Here is a 21,755-nt window from a genome sequence, read left to right as displayed (position 1 = left end):
GGCATCATGGTCACACGGTCTTCATGGCCTGCGTGAACCTCATGAGGTTTAACAAGGCCAAGTGCAAGGTCCTGCACCTGGGTTGGGGCAACCCCCGGTATCAATACAAGCTGGGGATGAAGGAATTGAGAGCAGCCCTGCCGAGAAGGACTTGGGGGTACTGGTGAATAGAAAGCTGGACATGAGCCAGCAATGTGCGCTCGCAGCCCAGAAGGCCAATCGTATCCTGGGCTGCATGAAAAGAAGCGCGGCCAGCAGGTCGAGGGAGGTGATTCTGCCCCTCTACTCTGCTCTGGTGAGACCCCACCTGGAGTACTGCATCCAGCGCTGGAGCCCTCAGCCTAAGAAAGACATGGACCTGTTGGAGCGGGTCCAGAAGAGTGCCACGAAAATGCTCAGGGGGATGGAACACCTCTCCTATGGGGAAAGGCTGAGAGAGTTGGGGTTGTTCAGCCTAGAGAAGAGAAGGCTTCGGGGAGACCTTATTGCAGCCTTTCAGTACTTAAAGGAGGCTTATAAAAAAAAAGGCGGCAGACTTTTTAGCAGGGCCTGTTGCGACAGGACAAGGGGGAATGGCTTTAAACTAAAGGGGGGTAGATTTAGACTAGATATGAGGAAGAAATTTTTTATGCTGAGGGTGGTGAAACACTGGCATGGGTTGCCCAGAGAGGTGGTGGATGCCCCATCCCTGGAAACATTCCAGGTCAGGTTGGAGGGGGCTCTGAGCAACCTGATCTAGTTGAAGGTGTCCCTGCCCACGGCAGGGGGGTTGGAGTAGATGACCTTTAGAGGTCCCTTTCAACCCAAACTGTTCTGTGATTCTATGCATGTTTAATGATGGATTAAGTGGGATGGTAACTCAGGTGCTATGTCTTTTGCCCTTGTCTCATCCTTCTTGCCACCACTGATGGCTGAATGGTATGTGAATCTGCTCCTTGTTTACCTTAACGTGCTGGACTATAAATGGGGTTGGTCTACAAGTGGATTTCTATGCCATTCACTGACACTGTTGGAAAGGACAAGGCATCTTCCACAGGGGTGGGGCTGTCACCTGAGGGTAGCAACTATCTCAGTCATCCTGTTTAATCCTCTACTGATGGGTTAACACCCTAACCCTCCAGTATTTTTCCACCTTCTATGGTGTATTTCATTGTAGCAGCACCACTGTTACTTGTATGTGAGCCCAACTACTTTAAAGCTACTTGAGGAATCTCTGTGAGGCTTATGTTACAGCCTGACCGCAGTATAGAAATGTCTACTGTCAAGGTGAAGTTGGCTGTAATTGAGAACATATATATGTGGATGTTGTGCATTTGGGAAGAAAGAGCAGGAGGTGTTTTGTGCTTAGTATTCACTTATTTCTACTTGTATACTGCTTGTGCATCATCTCTAGCTTCCAGACATCAGTCACTAGATCAAAGCCCTTTGTTAACTTTGGTTACTTTCTGGAGTGGAAGTGAAGAAAGATGATAGGACAATTTAAGTAAATTGTGCTGGGTTAAGGACTCTGTGGAACATACGATTCCTTATCTGATTTGCAAAGAAATCTTGCACAGGTGTCAAGTAAGTTTGATTTCTTATTGAGTAAAGAAGCAGAGCAGTATTTGTATAGAACTAATACTATATAAAGAATGTACATGTATTTATGCCTGTTGTAAAATACCAATCCCCATGCTGCATCTGAAGTTAAATATGGGATAAATACAATAGATCAGTAGGAATACATTTTTTGAAATATTTGTACTGTAGATAATTTGCAAATGATAAAAGGAAAGCCGTGGAGATGCAGATGTCTGCTGCTACCACGATGCGTATTCATTTTGGCTATGAGGGCTTTGGTGAGTTCTGCAGAGAATCAGTTCTGCAACTGCAGTCCTCTTCAGACATTCTTGCACCCTCTGCAAAAAGGAAAAGGCTTTAAAGTTGGGATACTGATAGTCCGTCTACTACATGGGACCTTTTTCAAGGTGTACATTGGCAGATGTGGGAACTAACTCTCTAGTGCAAATAGGCGAGTTGTGATAGAACTTTTCAATGTTGTCAGTGCCATGGGTTCTTACTGTCAGGCTAGGAGGAGACAAAGGACAGACCGAGAGAGAAGGAACATCCACTTAACAAATCTTCTGAAAAAGATCAAATAATTATGGGTGAGAAGTTTGGCAAACTGCTCTACAGCCATTGTAGAGAACCTGGCATTGCTTTGAGGTATGGAACTGTTAGATGGAAGTTGAGGATGGATTGTAAAATCCTTTATGTGTCACAGGTGATGCGTTCCTTATGTTAAAATTGCCATTGTTTGTAAAACCTCCAGTGGTGACATGTGAAAGGGTTGTCTCATCTCACAAATTAAACTTCAACTATATGGGTTATCCTGACAAGAGTTTCTTCCAGGCCCTCCCTTGTTGTACTATGACATATACCTAATGAGACGTTGAAGGTGTCTCCCTGAACAGGACTGGGTGTGGCTGCTACACGGATGGATGATTTAATACGATGCGTTGTTTGTAGTCAGCTTTAAATTGGTGATGTGTTATTCATTGTGGCTGTATGTGTCAGCTTTTGCTGTCATATGTACACCTGGCAAACTATTATATTGCTGAAACTCCTTGTGATGTAGATACTCTGTGCTACACGAGACAGTTTTGAGGGAGAACATATTTCAAGAAGAGGTTTTATCCTTCCACTTTCTGAACCTTGGCTCATGCAGCAGTGCAATAAGGTCGTTACTGCCACAGCTGAAATTTACAGTTGGTGTAATTGCTAAAACCCTAAAACTTTTTGTTCCTTCCTAAACTTGGATTTGTTTTTTGGAATTCTTAAGGGTGGTCAAAAATGCGTAAAAATGCTCTATTCCAGCAAGGCACATATGGATTTACAGAGGAGTGACGTTTTGTTGAGTTTCAGGTAGGGCAAAGTAAGTATAAGTAAGGTAATGCTGTACAAGGGGCACTAGCGAGTTCATTATTTCCCCGGTGAGATTAAGTCTTCTCTCAGCTGTCCTCTGACCTTGGAGATGCCTGCACTCTCTAGATGTCTCAGCTGTATCTAAGAAGCCTTCTTCATCCTGAAAATGAAATCGATGAGGAGAGATAGAATTGAGTTCTGTAGTTTGTTTTCAAAGCATTGTTGCTGCTCTTAACAATGCAAACATGATGGACTGTTCAAAAGAGGTCTAGAGGTGTACCTAATAAACCACATAATGTAGGAATTACTTGGCACTAAAATCCCAAAGTGTAAAGATACTCGTAAGGAACTCCTTTGCCCAGCTTTCTTCTTGCCTAGAAATACCTATAATCTGTTTTCATGCAAGTCCGGGACTACTGTCTGTCAATGTAATAATCCAGCACAATCCTACTAGGGAATCAAGAAATGACACATCTGGTTGTCTCGATCCTGGAAGGGCCTAATCCATTATGTATTCTTACGATTTATTTAATATGATTTGATAGAAAGGGGCCTGATATAATGTGAGTTAGTGACTCTTTTAAAGCAAGCCTACAGCTTGATATGGTATGGTGATGTGATGGGATACCCTTGATTTTCTTTGTGTGCACGTGGGGAAGATGGTGAATCCTGGGTTCTGGCTTCTCTGTCTAAAACAATTTTGCCTTTTACATCAAACAGCAGGAGCTGGGAGAATGAGTATTCTGAATTTTTGACCACATGGGCCAGTGTGCGCTCTTGCGTGGATGTCTTTGTACACTGGGTAGGGACAGTGGGCCCTCAGCACAGTTACAATGCTCAAGCCCCTAGAAATTGGGCACTGAGGTCTCTTATCAGAATCGTGCTGCAGTGACCCTCTAGGTCACTGTGACTCTGCTGCAGCTGTGCTGGCCTCGCTGTTGAAGTAGAAGGGAATTATTGGGACAGTGCCACAATACTGAGTAAAGGTGCTTGTGCTAGGAAATGACCACCTGCTTTCCTCCAGGAACAGGTAAGTTTGGGGAAAACAGCAGCAACCATGAGAGGTGCTCTTGGGGAAAAAGAAATGGAGGTCATTTTGCAAGGCTTCTTTGGTAGCAACCTCTGAATCTCTCTGTTCAATTTCTTTACCTTCAGCACTCTGTAAGAACAACTAGATCAGCCTTGCTGGCCTGGTCAGACTCAGAAGCATAAAATGCGGAGGCAGAGAAATAAATAGCATAAGTAGTGTTAAGAACCTTGGAGCGCTCTCTGTGATTCAGAGGAAGAGGCGCTTATATGCACTGGTTGAGCTCCAATAGTTGCTAATTCTCAGTCAGAAGTCTGCAAGTGTGCCATGTAAAATCAGATTATTAGTGGTATTCTTTGATGCATTTCATTATCAATGTGAAACATAACAAAAATGACGTTACGAAGTAACGGCTTTACCTTTGGCATACAAATCCCTCATCTGTTAGCACTTTGATGTGTTGATTTGTAGATACAATAGATATCTGCTAAATTCTTTCCAAAGGAAGACTGTCAAAATGTTCTTTAAGTAAATTACCATGAATAACTTTGTTTCAGTTCTCTCTGATACGAGAATTTGGGACAATGGAAGCAAAAGGCTGCTAGAGAAGTCTCCCTCTCCCCGCCCCTTCTTTTGACCAAGTCAAGAGTTACCCTGGGACATGATGGAAAACCAAAGATTAAATGAGAGGAAACTAATCAGGCTTACGAGAAGAGTAACTGTTGTCTAACTAACAGTCTAGAGCAATCAGTTTATGTGATTATGGCCTATTGAAAGAAATGAACCTATTGCTACTTAACAAGAACTGTAGTCAAGAAAGGATACTGCTTGTGTACCTAGCTTAATTTCAGATTTTCTAATTACCTAATGTGATTACTAAATCAAAGCCAAATTATAATAAATTCAGTAAGTAACAGCAGTAGTAGTTTGGAAGTTCTCAGTTTACACAAATGCATCAAATGAGCAGTTTATAAACAACTGTACAACAGAACTTCAGAGAAGTAGATTTGCATTTTGTTATAAACTGAAATTAACAAATTACTCATGTCAGTCATAACTCATTTCTCAGTTGTGCTAGTGAGGAACCTGACTGTCAATTAAGTTGAATTTAAGATTCAACCTTAGAGCCAGTTTCCTTTATTTTAGGTTAGTGACTAGTCTTGTCTTCAATGCAGAAAGGCTTTGCTTTTTGCTTTTCTTTCTTTCTTGTAATACACAGAAGTTCACAGCTAAGCTGTAACAAATTACAGCTTTAACAAGTTTCTTAGGATTCAGAACCCAGAGTGGAGAGGATTTTATAAGAAAGTTTTAAGTGTCTTTAGCTTGTAAGGGTGTGCACCAGGTGCCATGTGGAGCTCGGCCTTAAGGCTAGCATCAATTTGGAACAGACCTGTGTAACCCCAAGATACAAAGGCCACATAGCATGCACAGGTATGTCAGAACTGCCAAAGCATCAAAAAAGGAGAAATACTGTTTTTCCTCTGAGACATTACTGAAGTTGATTTTTCCCACCACCTCTGCATACTCACCTTCTATTGTCCCTCGCATCCTAGGATTAAAAAGCCCTAATATCTAGCTATGAAGAATCTGGAATTATACATTTGAAAAACAATGAAAATGTATAAAACCACTTGGTGATTATTGCATTGCAGCTAAAAGGTAATATAGATTTAACTAGCTGTTGCTTCCATTGCGATTATCATTTGGCCTGGCTAATTACAGAGGGCCTGATCAGAGACGTAACTTGCCATGAAACTGTTAACATTGGTCTTCACTGATGAGAAGGAAGCCCAACAGTTGCCCAAGAGCCTGGCAAAAATACCAAAGCCTCAGTATTGCTCAATCTGTAAACCGAAGAATAAGTTTTGACAAATCACAACAGACATGCTGTGTCTGCAAACACCACAGATCGGCAACCATTGCTTTCTTGCACAGCTTGACTTTGTGCAAAACTTTTTTGTCTTGTGGCAGAAAAATATTCTAAACTTTCTCAAAATAATCCATTTTAAGTAGAGATAGAGTTCTTGCAAGGTTTGTGTTGTCTTGCTGCTTCTCTTACTGTGAATGTGGAATTGTAAGTCATGGTATACAGAAATGGTATGAATTCTGTAACACCAAATAAATTACCGTTTTTGAAACTCAGTATCATTAGCAACATTATGTGGTGAATATATTAGCACCTTCTCACCCAACTTAACTGTTTTTTACCTGTGTTTTCTGAGCTGGAATTTAAGTGACAAGACACATTTAATCGTCTCTGTCTTCTTGGGGGCATTAGAGAGCCAGTACTTCAGCAAACAACTGAAAAAGTTTCTAAAAATTCTTGCGTCAGTGAATTTATTTAATTTCTTCTTCATTCCACCATGTCCTTGCGAACTCAGCAAAACCTGAAGTTTGAGTGACAAGTAGCACTGGGAAGATCTTTATTTGATGTAACAAATTAAAAGGAAAGAACCCTGCTTCCTTCTTAGAACCCAGATTGAACTGATGAAATACATTTGTGAACTAAGCACACCTATGGTTATACCACAGGTAGGCAATGCGTTTGGTGTTCTCCGGTGCATTTTATGGTAACACCTTTACTTAAGAAAAGCACACTGGGTCAGAGCACAGCTCCATCTAGACCAAAGGCCCATCTGGCCCATCACCTGTCTCCATTGTCATCTATGAGTAATTATCTGGGGAAAAATATAGTAGAGCAGGTGTCCAGTGATGCTTCCCCAGTATATTTTCTCGTTTCCTACAACTTCTAGCTCAGATGTTTTCAAGGCAGAGAAGACTGGAAGACCTAAACTGCACAGTATAAACTGTGGCCGGCACAGACATAAGAAGCGTTACAATCATCTCCTCTGTTGTGGTCTTTCTTCCTTTTGTAATTGCTAATAATGTTGAATAGCTTTTGACTGTTACTGAGTATTGAACCGATATATTCATAGAACTGTCTATTGTAGTCTCAAGGTCCTGTTCCCAAGGGGCTGTGATCAGCTCAAAGCCTGTAACTGTGATGTGAAATTAAGCTTGTTTTATCCCCTGTGCATGGCTTTATATTTGATTCTGCTGAATTTCACCTGACATTTTAATCTTTGATCACTAAGTTTTAGAAGGTCCTTTCGTGATTCCTTGTGGTAAGCCCTCATCTTTATTACCCTCAGTAAATTAGGTGTCATCAGCAGGCTGTCACCTACTGTTCATTCTTTTTTCTTTTTATCAAATAAGTTGAATGTACTATTCCTAGAGCCTTGTTCCAACTCTACTAGTGACTTTCCTCCACTGCGAAAAATTGCATTTTCTCCTACTCTTGTACTTTATCTTTTAACTGTATTTTGTGTGTGTTTAATCCCATAGCTGCTTAGTTTTTTATAAGTCTTTGATGACATGCCTTACATGCATTTCTAACATGTTAGAAATCAAAGTGGACTTTGGTTATCAACCAAATCTCCCTTATCCACGTACTTTTCCTCTGAAGAACTTCAGTAGCTAGGTGACAGAGAGACAACCTCCCTTTACAGAATCTTTGTTGGCAGTGTCCCATCCTGTCATAGCTGCCCAGGTGCCCCCTACTTCTACATTTTTGTTAAAGGTTCTGCTAGGTTGCCTGGCACAGACATCGGGTGTTTCAGACTATAGGTCTCTGTATCTCCTTTGAAGCATTTGCCACTTCAGAGTCTTTGGGTGACAAGGCTGATGAGAGGTTATTCACCACAGTTACTAGATCAGCTATTTCACCCTTCAGTTGCTTCAAAACTGAGTGAGTACCATCCTTTCCAGTGATTTCTTACTGTCTATTTTGTCTATTTGTTTTATAACCACTTCTTTTAACACTTCAATTTGAGATGGGCGCAGCAGAGTCTCCCATGAAGGTTTTTTAGCTCCGGAATGTCTTTCAAACTCCTTGACAGTGCACACAAGCAAAATGCTCATTTTTTTTTATGCCATGGTCATAGCTTCTTTGAGTGTAAGTTTTACTTTATTTTTTTAATCCTGATAATTGATTAGCTTTTCAATGCCAGATTTTTCTCCTTAAACGAAAATGAATGAAAATTAATTTACACTTAGTTATTGATGCCTTTCACAAGTTGCTTCTCAAATATTTTGGGAAGGGATAATGATTTGGTACTTATACATTTAACTTAAAAGTATTTGTGGTTTTTTTTATCTTCATTTGGACATAGATTTAGTTTTTGTGAAGGATGCCTTCTTGCTGTTAATAACATCCCACTTTTTTCCTTCTTAAGGTTTTCTTCATAAGAAGGATTTTTCTAAATAGAATTGCAAGTTACATTTTCAGAAAGTCTTTGACTTTTCCAGTACTTAGATAAGGAATTACATGTAACTAATTGTAAATCAGATAGGGAAATTTATGCTATCTACAGAACAATTTTGGATGAATTGGACATAGGTGAGTATCTGTCAGTGTTTGATTTAACAAGCAGAGAACATTTATTTTATGGAGGGCTGTATGCCCAAGTCTGTCTTGGTAACGCTGCAATATATTTGAATAGTGTGTCACTTCAGTATGAACTGTGGATGCTCCAGGGCTGGTATATATAGTGTTGACAAAGTATGGATGTGGAAGGGCCATTCACAAAATCGTTTTGTGCAAGCAGGTTGTACATGTTAGGGCAGAACAGCACTGCTTGCCTTACAGCTTAGATGAGGATTTCAGGCTGCCACATGTTTTGGTGGATTCTTCAGCTGGAATGTATTGGCCTGTGGATGTGCTCTGCTCCCTACAGAGAGGAGCACTCAGGTGGCTCCCTTAATTACCTATCTGAAAGTTATGCAGTCAAAGTTATGTGAGGTGGTTCCCACACACAGGGACTAACCTGGAAGCACTGTGGTAAACTAGTTCTTCACAGTTGTCCTGTTTGGCAAGTTAAAAATGCAATACTGATCAATGAAATAAAGTAGATGTGGAAGGGGATTGTCCTGATCCCTTAGTACCGTGATTATATCGCTGAATATAATGCCTCCAAAACATCTACTCCACCCCCCTGGCCCCAAAAAACCACCCATGCAAACAAGCTTGCAGAAATTGTGTATTAAAAAAAAATTAAAGAATTAGGAAACATGAAATAGATTACCTGTAGTAATCTATAAAACTGTTTTCAACAGTTCATATGTTGAAAACTACATGAAATCACCTCCAATATTATGAATGCCATTTCCATAGACGTTTCTCCTACCTAGATAACTGGCCAAGTTACATTAAGACACTGGCCTTGTTAGCTCACCTGGGAATGTGTGAGTTTCTGTATCGTTAGCTGCCTTGTTTCTAAAGTGTTGGAACAAGAGTAGATGTCAAGGAGGTCCTGGATCTGCTAGGTTAAACAAACTGTTTAAATATCTGCCTTATTTTTCTCATACCAAATGGAGGTAATGAAACACACTTGCCTTTGCAAAGTGTCTTGATACCTGCAAAGAAAAGGTCCTTGCAGCAGCTGAGGACTTCCACCCTTTTAGTAACAGCCTTGTAGACATCCAGGAGTGAGAACTGGAATTGAACGTATGCCTAAGAGTGCATGCGCAAGAAAAACCTGAGGAATTCGAATCAGTTGCATAGGTGTATTGGAGGGTGTATTTAATGAGATGTGAGTAGTCTCTTTGTTATGTTCTGAACTACGTAATTTTAATTAAAAATAAAGAAAAACTATTAGCCAAAGTTTTATTTTTGATAAATATTCTGCCCCCCCTATCAAATTATCTGTTGGAAGTGAGGTAGAAGAATAATACAAAGGTTCTCCCAAAAGGAAGACTTTTTTAATTAAATGAGGTTTTCTGTTTTCTTAATTCTGGATTTATTTGCCTCCCATCCCTGACTTGTATGTGATAGTAAGATAATCTGTACTGTGAAGTTAAGCACTGAACAACAGAACTGCATTTGCAATGTATTCGACGGTGATTCACTGTAGACCTGTGCTTTTTGACTAAAAATTGTTTCTCATGCTCTCTGAGTCTTCATTCTGCCATTGGAGACATAAACTGTTAGAGATGCAGGTGAAGGATAAAATGATTTTTGTATGGGCACCATTAAGTAGCTAATTACTTTGCCTTTGTGAGGTTGTAGCTGTTCTGTGTTGCTTTGAGTGAGAGCTAGCTGCTGTGCTAGCTGCACGTTGTGTGGTACTGCGTGGTTGGTGACACAGCCTAGAACTTATGCTGTGTGGCGGTATCTTTTGCTGGTTGCTTGGTAAACATTTGTAGCATTTGAGTGGATCACTGTGTGATCTGCTGAATTGATCTGTACCTGGCCACCCACACTTTTCACAGAGGATGTCTGAATTATGCTGGGTGTGTTCATCTGATGTCATGCTAATTAAATGCCTACTTGATTTGTGGTAGTATAAAGGTGACATTATTCTATAGATGTTACTTTCTTAGAAACAATATTGGTAAAATATTTCCTGTAGGCTTTCACCATCTTGTTAAATAAGAAATGATCTGAAGATCCGTTTTTCCTCCTCTCTGGCCTTTTTGCTAGCGGTTCTTCACATGCATGCACACATCCTCTCTGCTTCTCTCTTCTTACTTCCTTGTACGTATCTCTTCCTATCTGATTATATTTTAAAAGTATGTACCATATTCATCTCTAAAACTGAATATGTAGATTTGCAGTTCTGGTTTTATGATCCGTTAACAAATAAGAACTGCACAGGTATGTCTGTACTGTCATGTTAACTCTAGACCATAGTTGAATCCAAGCATCCTAGTGGTGCTCACTGGTGCCTTGTTGGGGGAGGAAGTGATTAACATTTGAGCTCTGCTGATGTAGGTGGCATGGATGCAACTTGTCAAGCCACTTGTCTTTTTAAACGCAGTCTGCACTTCACCCGATACCTGTATAAACACAATTAAGGAAAGCAAATTCCAAAGAATTCTTGTCATTTGATGTTGAAGGGGATAGAGCTAATTTGCTAGGGGGAGGATCACAAGGAGTGCAGAATTAAGTTAAGATCTGGACAGTGATGTTTATCAGGTTTTTGGAGGAGGGAGAAGAGACAAAGCGAGACAGGAAGGATCCTGCTCAGAAGGAAGACATCGTGGTTTCTGCTTGAAATAAAAAAGATTTGGATTGTAGGTCATAAATCTTCTACCAGAATTAAGATTCTTCCAGGCAAGGTGATCTTTGGCCAGCTGAAGCTTTTCTGAATGGAAGCAGGAAACTATTAAAGGTAATGTAGAGCTTGTGACTCAAAGCATCCCTAAAATGGCTGGCAGAGGTAATTAAGGCAATTAATCTTTGTTATGATATTAATATATATCATTCCTTTTGGTTTTCTGAAGCTGATGAGATGTGTACTGTTGTTGGATAGACAGTAATGAAAATGCCAAGGTACTTTTTTGCAAGATAATCTAAATGGTTAAAGTAGTATCACTGTAATTATCTCCCTATGCTGTCTTCTTTTTTTTGTTCTAATATAATTTACAGTATTCTTAGGAAATCCTAGAATTAAAAGTCAGTGTCTTGATTACCATTATATGATATCCAGCACTTGCTTTAGTTCTTCCAGGTCTCCAGCTGGAATGAGGAATGTTATGATGTATGTGGGATCATATACCTATACATACTTCCATGACTCATGGAAGTAATCTCCACTACTGCTATTGACTTCATGAGGGCAAGAAAATCCCATTACTCATTGCTGGAGAGCTTTCCAGAGGACTAGATGTCCATTCTGTATGCCTAATGAGATATCCAGCATTCAGATTGTTCTCTGTAATTTAGGAAAAGTTGCAGGTGTGAAAGACCAGATGGGCCAAGGGACTTTTATTGTCTTGGGCATGCCATGGAAGACATAGTAGTAGTTAAAATTACAGCGATTATACCAGAGGCTTTCTGCCTAGAAATTCCCTGTTATAGTATGTCTGTTCTGCTATTAGTCCACAAGATTATCATTACTAGAATGTCTCAAATTAGTAAACTAAGTGGGAGGACCACTAAGTAATGGGGTGGCCAACTTCAGTTGTATAGGTCCTTTCATTCTGTATGCTTTTGTTACGCAGAACAGAATGTTACGGGGTAGTAGAGGTGAGGGAACTGGTGTGACATTTAAACAGGAGTTAAACCAACCCAGAAGCTTCCAAAGAGGAAGAGAGAAGGAGGGCAATACAAAACTGCATATAAAATATTCCAAGATATCTACATAGTAGATATGAATCTCTGTTTAAACAGTAAAAGTGATCCTGCTTGTCTTCCAAAAACAGTTACTTTAGCTTGCACAGTGTTGTTCCTGGTTGTAATCTTTTGTGAGATGCCATTTCAAAATGCAAAAACGAAAACAAAGAAGGGGATGGAAGGTAGGAAGAAGCATGACTATACTGTAAATTAGTATGAGAACTACTCTAGCCTTCATTATCTACATTTCTTCATTATCTACATCTATCTTCATTTCTACAAAGTTACAGCTTAAATGTAAAAGAAGAGTTGAAAAGAAAATAGACTTGCTTATCAGAACAAACTGCTTCAATTAATGGTTACAGTGGTTGGCATGAGCTGGTGGTTTTATGTGGTTTTGCAGCGTGGACTCAGCTGAGCTGCTTGTTAAATGAATTAGATTGGCACAAGATTTTGGCACTGGGAGTGGAGTAACATTTACTTTCACAACTGTCTGCAGTTGTCTACAACTTTAGTGAGATTTTTTTTGCAAAGATATATAACCTGCAAAATACCTTGTAGAAGTTTAACATGTTTGCTCAGCAGTGTCTTTAAAACATTTCAAGATATTTTCTTACTACTTTGCCTTTACTTGGGATCTTGGATCGTATTGTGGTTTTTTTTGTTCTTAGAAGTTAAGAGTTAAACAGGGAATTTTTTCTGAGTAAGTGTATTCTTTTTCCTTCTATTCAGCTGATTTTCATAAAATGCTCACCTATCAGAGATACTAATTTAGTTCAGCTAGTAGAGAATTCTCTCTTTGATGTAGAAATGTCAGTTTTTAAATTTTGGTGTCCATTTTGAAAGGTGATCAATCAATCATTAAAGCTCATGGTCTGCCACTGATCTTTGGGCACGATATGAAGCATGATATCCTAATTGGAAGGAGTGGTACTGGGCTGCTTCCTACATATCTGTAGCACAGAAATCCTTATGGAGCTAGACTCCTTTATTTCAATTTCATTCATTTACTCCAAATTCTAAACAAGGCATTTTCTTCTGGCAGTATCAAGCAATGTGATAGTATATTTTTTTTCCTTCAGTTTAAAACCTCAATTTAATGTTATATTAATGAAATGTACAGTAACTAAAGCTAGCTGGTGAAATAATCTTAAACTGCATGAAGTTGTGAATCTCAGTCAAGCATGTGTTTTCAGATAACGTAAAAATGATTTATCAGGCTGAATCACAGACAGAATAAAGCTGTTTCTCTTAAAACATAAGTTAAACCACAAAGATATAGATACGATTAGGTTTGTATTCTTATAACTGACATGGATTTCAAGCTCCAGATAGCGTTTGCGCTTCTTTCTGTCTTCTAGGAGTAGAGCTTTTACTTGGAAACTTCCAGTCTCTTTTTCAATTTCAAAGTACAGTATTGTACCGTTACCTTTTTTTTTTCCTATTCAAATAGCATCCTTTTGGTAGGATGCTTTTCCATCTCCAATAAATAAAAGAAATACTCCACAGATTTATTTTATTTCCATTGCAACAACTGTTATATTTTAGCATGTGCACACACAATTTCAATAAATTTGTGGCAAACGTGCCTCCGCACCTGTCTTGGCAGGCCTGAAAAAGGAGGAGGGCTTACAAAAAATAATTAGAAACAAATGGCTGTGGCTTGCTGTTCTGATTAGCATTTGAGAGAGATTACTCAAATCTTTCAGCTGATCCAGGACCTTTCCAGGGATTTCTTCTCAGCTCTGAAGTTAGCTGGGAAGTTTTACACCACAACAAAAATACCTTCCAACTAGAATAAAAGTTAAAATAGGGCAATCTGTAATTTTCTACTTGCTGCCCACTCACTTTCTTTCCAGAAGAAATGACTCAGTTTCTGCATCCCTGATTGTCAAGTACCAAATCACCACTGGGCAGATCTGGAAGATGGACAGGATATCAGGATGATTGGTGACACCGTTCTGTGAGAACGCTCAGTGGTTGGAATCCAGGACTTACTTGCAAGTCTGGAAGTGGTCTGATTACGTTAGGGAAATGGGATGGAAAACAGTTGCTAGTTCTCATCTTCCTTATGAGGATATTGGTTTTTATGGCAGATGACTGGAATTTCTTCAAGAAATACTAGGATAGTGCAGGTCATGGTACTGAGCATTGCCTGGAAGCTGATATCAGAAATTCTCCTCAGTGAAGGTCTAGAGTAGCGAGCACTTGAAGTAAGCAATTTTCCTGCTTACTTTCCTTGAAACAAGCAATTTTCCATCTGCCTTGCTTGCTGAAGGCAGAGATAACTGATAAGGAGGTGACTCTAACTAACACTACCTTGTTAATGAATGAGTAATAAGTGGAATGGGTGCATGCTCATGTGTGATAACTCGGGGTAGAGGAAGTACAGAACACAGTGGACAGTTTTGAGGGTAGTACTTCGTCTCTACGAAGGACAATCTCAGGTCTCCTTGGCTACTTTGCATAGCTCAGTGAGTGGGGCTTCTCTGTGGCCGAGTCTTCCGTGGCAGTTGCCTGTAGGAGATAATAATTTTCTGAGTCACAGACCATCAAGTGTACTACTATTTAAACAATCTTAGGCTCTAAGTGTTTGATTATCCCTGTCTCATCTTTGTGGCTGGGGTGTTTGATGAAGAGAGCACCAGGCTCTGTCTCCCTCTCTAGGTTCCTCCCTCTGCTTTAGAATGCTCAGGGGCACAGAATTGCTTCATGCCTTCCTCCTTCTGATATATTTCATGTGGATTTAAGTGAATTTGGTAAGGGCAAAATTTCACCTATTAGCAATTTCAGTTGAAGTCCCCCTCAAAGGCAGTGACAGAGTTCTGATTTTTTTAGTAGATGTATGTGGTAGGAAGGGAAGGATTTCTCCTAGCTGCAGATGTGCTGATCTCTCTGAAATTAAATTAGTGAGTATTTGGTCATTAATTGTAATGCGAGCTGGACCAGTCCAAAGCCCAAGAACACTCTTCCACTTTCTTTTAGTTATTCAAGTCTGTGGCAAATCCTGCACTTCCTGGCATGGCATGACTGGCACTCCAGTGTATTTCTATAGCCAGCACTGTCTGACCCTGTTCCTTTCGTTAACGCTAACAGTCTGAAAATTTCTGCTTGATTAAGTCTTTAAGCTGACTGTGGGACATGTGGTTGGAATAACTAGAATGAATTCTAAAATGCTGTTAAGCAATAGCTATGTGGGCTTTGCATATCAACATCTCCATTAACTTTCTCAGTTCACTGCACTGTGCTTATGAGTGAGTAAGCACTGTTTGAAAAAGAAGTTAGACCCTTTATGACTTTTTCTGAAGAAAATGTTAAAAACATTCTGTACCAGAATTTCTGCCTATTCAGGCAGAATCCTTCTTATAGAGTTTTTAGGCTTTAAATAAATGCTCTAGGGCAATTACTTAATTCTAAAATAGGAAACAACAAATCTCTGGAAAAGAGGATTGCCCAAACTGTAAAATGGTGGACAGTAACATGCTATGGGATTTTAAGAGTTTAAGAAATTTAAGCTGATATTTGTTGGAATATTTGGACACTGTGCTGTAGTTGAGTGAAGAGAGTAGAGGACAGGACTTTTCAAGCTGGTTACTCATATTACTATGTAGCTGCATGAATCAGCTATTGATGATTTCTGCTTTGATCTTATATATGATGGTGGTCATCTTTTTGAAAACGAACATTACTTCAGTCAGAGTAATGGAGCACTGAGTAGTCTGAAATCTGCAAGTGGCTTTATGGCAACTAGTTCTATCGTAGAGGGCTGAGTGCTTTAGATAGGTGGGCAATGATGGGGTTTGCTTGGAACTAGGGTATCTTTGGGGGACAAGGAAATAAGGGGTTCTAGCAAATATGTGATCCTTGCACCTTCTTTCAGTAATTGAAAATGTTAAAACCCTGGTTTTGAATGAATGGGGAAAGTGTCTTTTTGGTTTACTTGCCAAGTTGGAAGCTGTCAGTACCACTCTTAGTGTTGCATCTGTCAATTTTTTCTTTAAAATGTTTGTACTATTGTTTCTAAAAAGTTAGTATAAACATCCATTTGTAGGTGGCTGGGTCTGTTTACTGATGGACTTGTGATTGAAACAGATCAGATCGAATCTAGCAAGTACTGACTAATCCTGCAGAGAAATGATGGAAGAGTCAATAAAAGAATGGGTTCCTCTAGTTTGGGTTGAGTCCTTGTCAGTTTGTGTTACTGGTTTTTTTTTCATAGCTGTGCTCGGCAATATTCATCAGTACCTGTCACTGTATTCCCTGCTCCTGTCAGCTTTCCCTCTGCACATCTCTTGTGTGCTGAGTGTCTTAGAACCCCTTTTCAGTGTTCAATTAATCTTTAGGGTTGGGGCTTCTCCTGATGCTTTGATCAGCGCTTACATGTATAGCAATTTCTTTCAGCAGTGACAAATCATTTGCTCACTACACAAGGGCAGAGTAAAAAGGCAAAAAACCTAAAAACCCGCTTCCGAAGCTGACTTACCAATGAGTTGTTCAAACCAAGTAATGCTCCCCTCCCTTCCCGCCTTTCCCCCCCTCCCCCCCAAAAAAACAAACCCCCAAACAAAACCCAAACAGACAACCCCCCTCCCCCCAGGGTAAGCAAGGTAGATGTATTTCTCAAAATGGCATTGCAGGACGTGAGGCCAAAAAAAGACAAAACTTAATGGTCCAGGGGTGATTACTAAAATGATAGGTGTTGGGTTTTCAGGGCCTTGGTTGCTCTGTGTTGAGTGTCTGGGCTTGAGCGGTTTTCTCATTAGCTTTTATATGTTTCCCAACAACAATGAAACAATCCAAGCAGTAGATTTCTGAAAGAAGATTGCAGTTCATGGGTAGTTAAAGTCACTATTCATCAGTAGCATGATTTAATACTGATCAGACTTTTGTATCTAGAATGTGCTTTGTGTTATGTCAGAGAGATTCATTATTTATTTCATGTTGGCTGTCTGGTGTGTGATACGTGATCTCTGTAAAATCCCTGTAGTGTTGGCAGTTTTCAGAGCTGTGGGTAAGAAAGACCTAATTAATGTCTTATCTCTTCTTGCACCCTCTCTACTGATGCTTTTTTGTTGCTTGTGGTGCCTGTTCTGTGCTGTTCTCTGCTCTTCAAAGAACTAGTGCATAGTAAGAGCTGATTTATTCTGTGGCAGGAAGCATAAGCTCTTTGAAGAATCTATTCAGTTGCACAGTTTTTCAAAATAACCACCACTTGAAGGTTCGTCTTTTATCTGATCAAATAAATTCTGTAAAATATGGCAAAATTTTCCATAATATGAGTTGCTTTTCTGATGCTTATTACTGTCCTTGGGCTGTAGGGCAGCAGTGCCACTGTGCTTTCAAAAGCTTCTTGCACAGACTTTGTTGCAGAGAAACTCATGTAATATATAAACGTTGAGGGTTGTGCTGTGATAGTTGCTGAAGTTGATGAGAGCTACAGAGCATATCAAAAAGGAAGATTCAGAGTAGCTCTGAGGTATTACTTCATGAGTAGCTCCTTTCCTCACCTGACTACAAAAATTAATATTTGAAGCCTTGTCTATTTTCTTACTATCATAAACCTAAAAATCTTGGGGAAGATGGAGAGCTGGTCTATAATGCACATATCAATAACAAAACATGAACACACACAGTAAGCTGCCTGATGTTGAAACTCAATACAGCTGTGATATTGGCAGAAAATCTGCCACAGATAGAAATAAGATTGAACCGTTGTATCATGCAATGTTTCTTAAAAGACACCTCAATTAAGCCTTAGCAGACATTAGTGAAGGTTTTAAGGGTTGGATCCTCTTCCGAATATGTGCCCCTCACCACACTATGGTAACTGTTGAGACAAGGAAGGAGGCCTTTTAGAAGGCAAAGATTAACTGGGGGGAAAATGCCCAAATCTTCCCTGCGAGGCCATTTCTCCAGTGGAATTTTTGTTGGGCTTGCAGCCCCATGTCGGGTTCTGACCCAAAGGGCGGTGGAAGGCCTCAGCAGAGCAGACGAAGCTGTGCTTTCACAGCCTGGCTTCGTTCCAGGCTATTATCTAGAGCTTTAGTGGGACTCATGAGCATCCAGTGTTTGTTTTTTGCCTACTGAAAGAAGGAAGAGCTGAGAGTGTGGCCATAACCTGTTTGAACTGATATGCTCTGTTTAATGAACAAGAGGCCATATATTTGCTAACTGATGTTTTTGAGTCTTCCTGGAGAACACATTTAAGTGCAGTAAATTAGTGACATCTGATACGGACTGCGTAGGCAGGTCCACTTCATTTGGAGCCAGTGTTTTAATTGATGAGTTTGAGCTGAGCAATGTCCTTCAAGAAGTTACCATCTCACTCATTGAATCCCCATGCTTCCTTCTATTTATAGCATTATGCTCAAAATGTTTTGATAGTGAGAATATCTTACTACAACAAATACTGAAAGGTGAAAACAGTGAAATCTAATTTTTTCTGGAGGGGGAGGGGGGAACCCCAGACACCTGGGTATTACTATGATTCATTTAGCAAAGTTAGACCAAAACATCCTGCCCCAAATTTTTAGGAAGAAAAATCTAAAGCTGGGGTTAGGGGACAGTATGTAGGTGCTTGATACTCTTTTGAGAATGAAGGAATGTCTAATCTTGACTTTAGCCTCCAAACTTAAAAAAACCCAACCAACCAACCAAAAAACCACCTCATTGTTTTTCTTGTCAATTGCAAATATTCATTAAACAGCTGTTAAAGTGAAATTTTTGTAATTGGAAGAGAAGCATATACTTGAAGTACTTGATAGCTGCTTGTTACCACTTTATCTCCATTTGACAAGAGTCAGGAGCACAACGTTAAGGTTATCTGTAGTATGGGTGTAAGCAAGTATATAACACCTCATGGAAAACTTGTGTTTGATTTCAGAGGGTCAGAGTGTTTGACATACGCACACAGTCTGATGTACACATGCTTCTGATGTCCTGTGGTTTTTTGTGGCCACTACTTCAGAAAAAAAAGTGAAAGTAAATGGAAGGAAATAAAGTAAAAGCAGACAATCTCATCTTTTTTGAAGTAATGAGGATTCAATGAAGGATTATTTTTTTTTTTTTGAGTTTGTGGAGTTGTTAGCTGAATGTGCTGCATAGTCCTCACCTTCATGATTTGGGAGGTAATTAGAGGATTTGTAATATCCCACTGGTTTGATCACAACTTCTGCTCGTGACATTTTATAATGAGTATATAGCTTATAAATAACATTTTGAAGGTATAAGGTTATACAGAGATAATTGCACAGCTGAAATGCATTGGCACAAGGCCAAAGGCTAAGCACTTTCCACCATCCCTTCTAAATTGAATAACTTCACTTCATGAAGTGTATCATCAGAAATTGTTTTCATTACTCCCAGAGGGCAAATTAAGGTTAATAAAAATCCAATTCCAGATTACCTGTATGTGTGAATATTTGTATTTTTAGACCCTTTCTTTGTCAATTACATTCCTCACTGACGGTGTATATGCGAATACAAGCACGTAGGTCATAGTTTCAGCTCATGTGTTTCTACAGTTTTGAACTGTTTTACCTCTCTGAGAGAGACTTCCTCTAAACATGATTGTGAGACCCAGCAGGATTTTTCAAACTGAGCAAAACTAAATGCACTCCTTCCACTAAGCTGTTGTTTCTCACATCCCCTGAATCCCACCATCCTGAATTCCGCTTGACCTGCATAGCAGCCATTTGACCCATCCACTTCAGTCCTCAAAACCAGTATTTGTATATCCTCTTCTTTAAATGTTATGTTAAATAGCATATTCTTCATATAAGGCAACCCAGTATTATGTGGATTCTTAGGCAATCTGAGAAACCCTTTAGTAAAGGTGAATTAGGGGGGAAGGTTTTTCCATTTTCTCCCTGTGATAAATTAATTGCATATATAATGTGAAATAGCGCACATGTGTTGGAGTCACGTCTTCTAGTACTCTGCTTTTACAACATTAAATTTAGTCGTTGCAAGTGCCCTCTTCTTTTCTCTTCACTCTGCTGCTCCACGCCCTCCTCTCCCCACTTGCCAAAAAAGAGAAGTTACGCTGTCTTGATAAGACAGCTGTTTCTGCCTCTTAGCCTAAGAACGAACATTGTGTATAAAGAACAACATAAGAAAGGGCCTAGTGTGCAGTAATATTTACCCAGGATAATCTTTCAGCCTCTATCACTGTGTGGTTCGGGGACTCGCTTTTTCAGAGATGGTATCTTTATCACTTGGTGGATTTTTTTTGTCTATGAATTTATCAGTTTTTAAAAATCTATGTACCCTTATAGCACCAAGAATAGCTGTTGGCAGAATTATCCTATTGCTAACATTTTGGTATCTTTTTTAAAAGAAAGGGTTTTTTTCCACCCCAAAAATTAAATTAAGGAACTAATGAATTGCTTTTGTTGATCTTAACATTAAATGAAAAAGTTTCACACCAGTTAGGTAATATCCTCAGCCTATTACAGTGCCAATACTGAGAACAAGCATTCGGAAAACCAAAGAGAAGTCATAACTGGGAATGCTTGGAGGAAAAATAAATCATATTACCATTTATAAATCTATGCAGCCTGTTACGCAGTTGTTGCATTTTTTTTTTCCTTTGTTGGATGAAACAGTGTTTAAACAATTTTTCTCTACAGGTTATTGACATGCCAGAACATAATCCTGGAGATATGGGTGGAACAATGAGACTGGGGAAGAGGAAGACTGTTTTCAAAACACAAAATTCTGTTTTAAGTAAGTTACATTTCTGCTTTTATGACTTGCCTTTTGGATAGGAACTCTGTAACATGGCAAAGTAAAAATGCCAAGGCACATTTTGTTAAAGGACTACAACCTCAAGCGAGCAGTTGGGTAACAGCTTCCCCAAGCTCATTCACTCTGATCCTGTTCCCATATACATTTACCCAGGATCAGAATGTAAAGAAAGAAATGAGAGAGACCTGGAAATCCCAGCAAAAAGGTCAGTTAGGGTCCAATGCTTTAAATAAACAATGAGGAGACTGTTGAGATAACTGAAATGCATTTTATGGTAGTTTAATTCGTTATGTTCTTGGGAAGATCAGAGTGTTTTCTTCCTATTTTCTTTATGAGTTGATAGGACATGCGAACCGGGGCTTCTTGTTCCGCCCCTGAAGCTTTTTGGTAGAACTAACCCAAACTCCTAGCCATTATGCTCTTGCCAGACCTAAACATTGCTTGTCATTGCCTAGAGTTGCCAGTACACCTCAGCTTTAAATGTCATCTGGCCCCGCTGCCTTAGTCCTCACCTTGTCTTGACGATGTCTGCTAGTTTGTATCCTAGTTACAGCCAGGCCCTGCTTAACTCCAGTCTCTGATCCAGCACTGCCCTAGGCCTAGCCCAGCCCTGCAAACAGTCTTGTTTTGGGAAAGCAAATTATTTGTTGTTGGAAAGGAAAATGATTTGCTGTAACAGGATGCTTCAAAAGGCAAAATGAAAGCAACCAGAATATAGCACAAATGATTCAATTTGATCTATATGTATTTTAAAATAGAAGTAATACTTGTCTCCTAGTAATCAGCCTATTATACAGTAGTAATATAAGTGATGCTGAAAACATGTAAAAAGTGGTTTCTTGTCCATCGATAAATATGGGCATATTTCTTATATTGCCCTGCCCCTGACATTGATCTGAGCTATTACTGTATTTAGATATGTTGAACCTATGGAATGTATCCTTCTGATCAATTAAAAAT

The 21,755-nt window shown here is 39.5% G+C and overlaps 1 protein-coding gene across 5 annotated transcripts in view; it reads left to right on the top strand.

Moving 5' to 3' along the window:
- The window catches only part of CTPS2 (CTP synthase 2), a 77,795-nt gene that overhangs the window by 36,231 nt on the left and 19,809 nt on the right, over window positions 1–21,755 (top strand). For all 5 annotated transcript variants that reach the window (XR_663680.1, XM_009325473.1, XM_009325474.1 and 2 more), the window contains exon 14: window positions 20,678–20,774. Coding sequence is in view for 4 of the 5 variants with exons in the window: in XM_009325473.1 (XP_009323748.1) it covers window positions 20,678–20,774 (97 nt within the window). In the remaining variant the exon portion in view is untranslated. The remainder of the gene's footprint in view (window positions 1–20,677; window positions 20,775–21,755) is intronic.

This window comes from Pygoscelis adeliae, unplaced genomic scaffold (genome assembly GCF_000699105.1).
Source record: "Pygoscelis adeliae isolate BGI_AS28 unplaced genomic scaffold, ASM69910v1 Scaffold386, whole genome shotgun sequence".
Lineage (NCBI taxonomy): Eukaryota > Metazoa > Chordata > Aves > Sphenisciformes > Spheniscidae > Pygoscelis > Pygoscelis adeliae.
The sequence above is the reverse complement of the archived record's forward strand: the minus strand, read 5'-3'. Positions and strand labels throughout refer to the sequence as shown.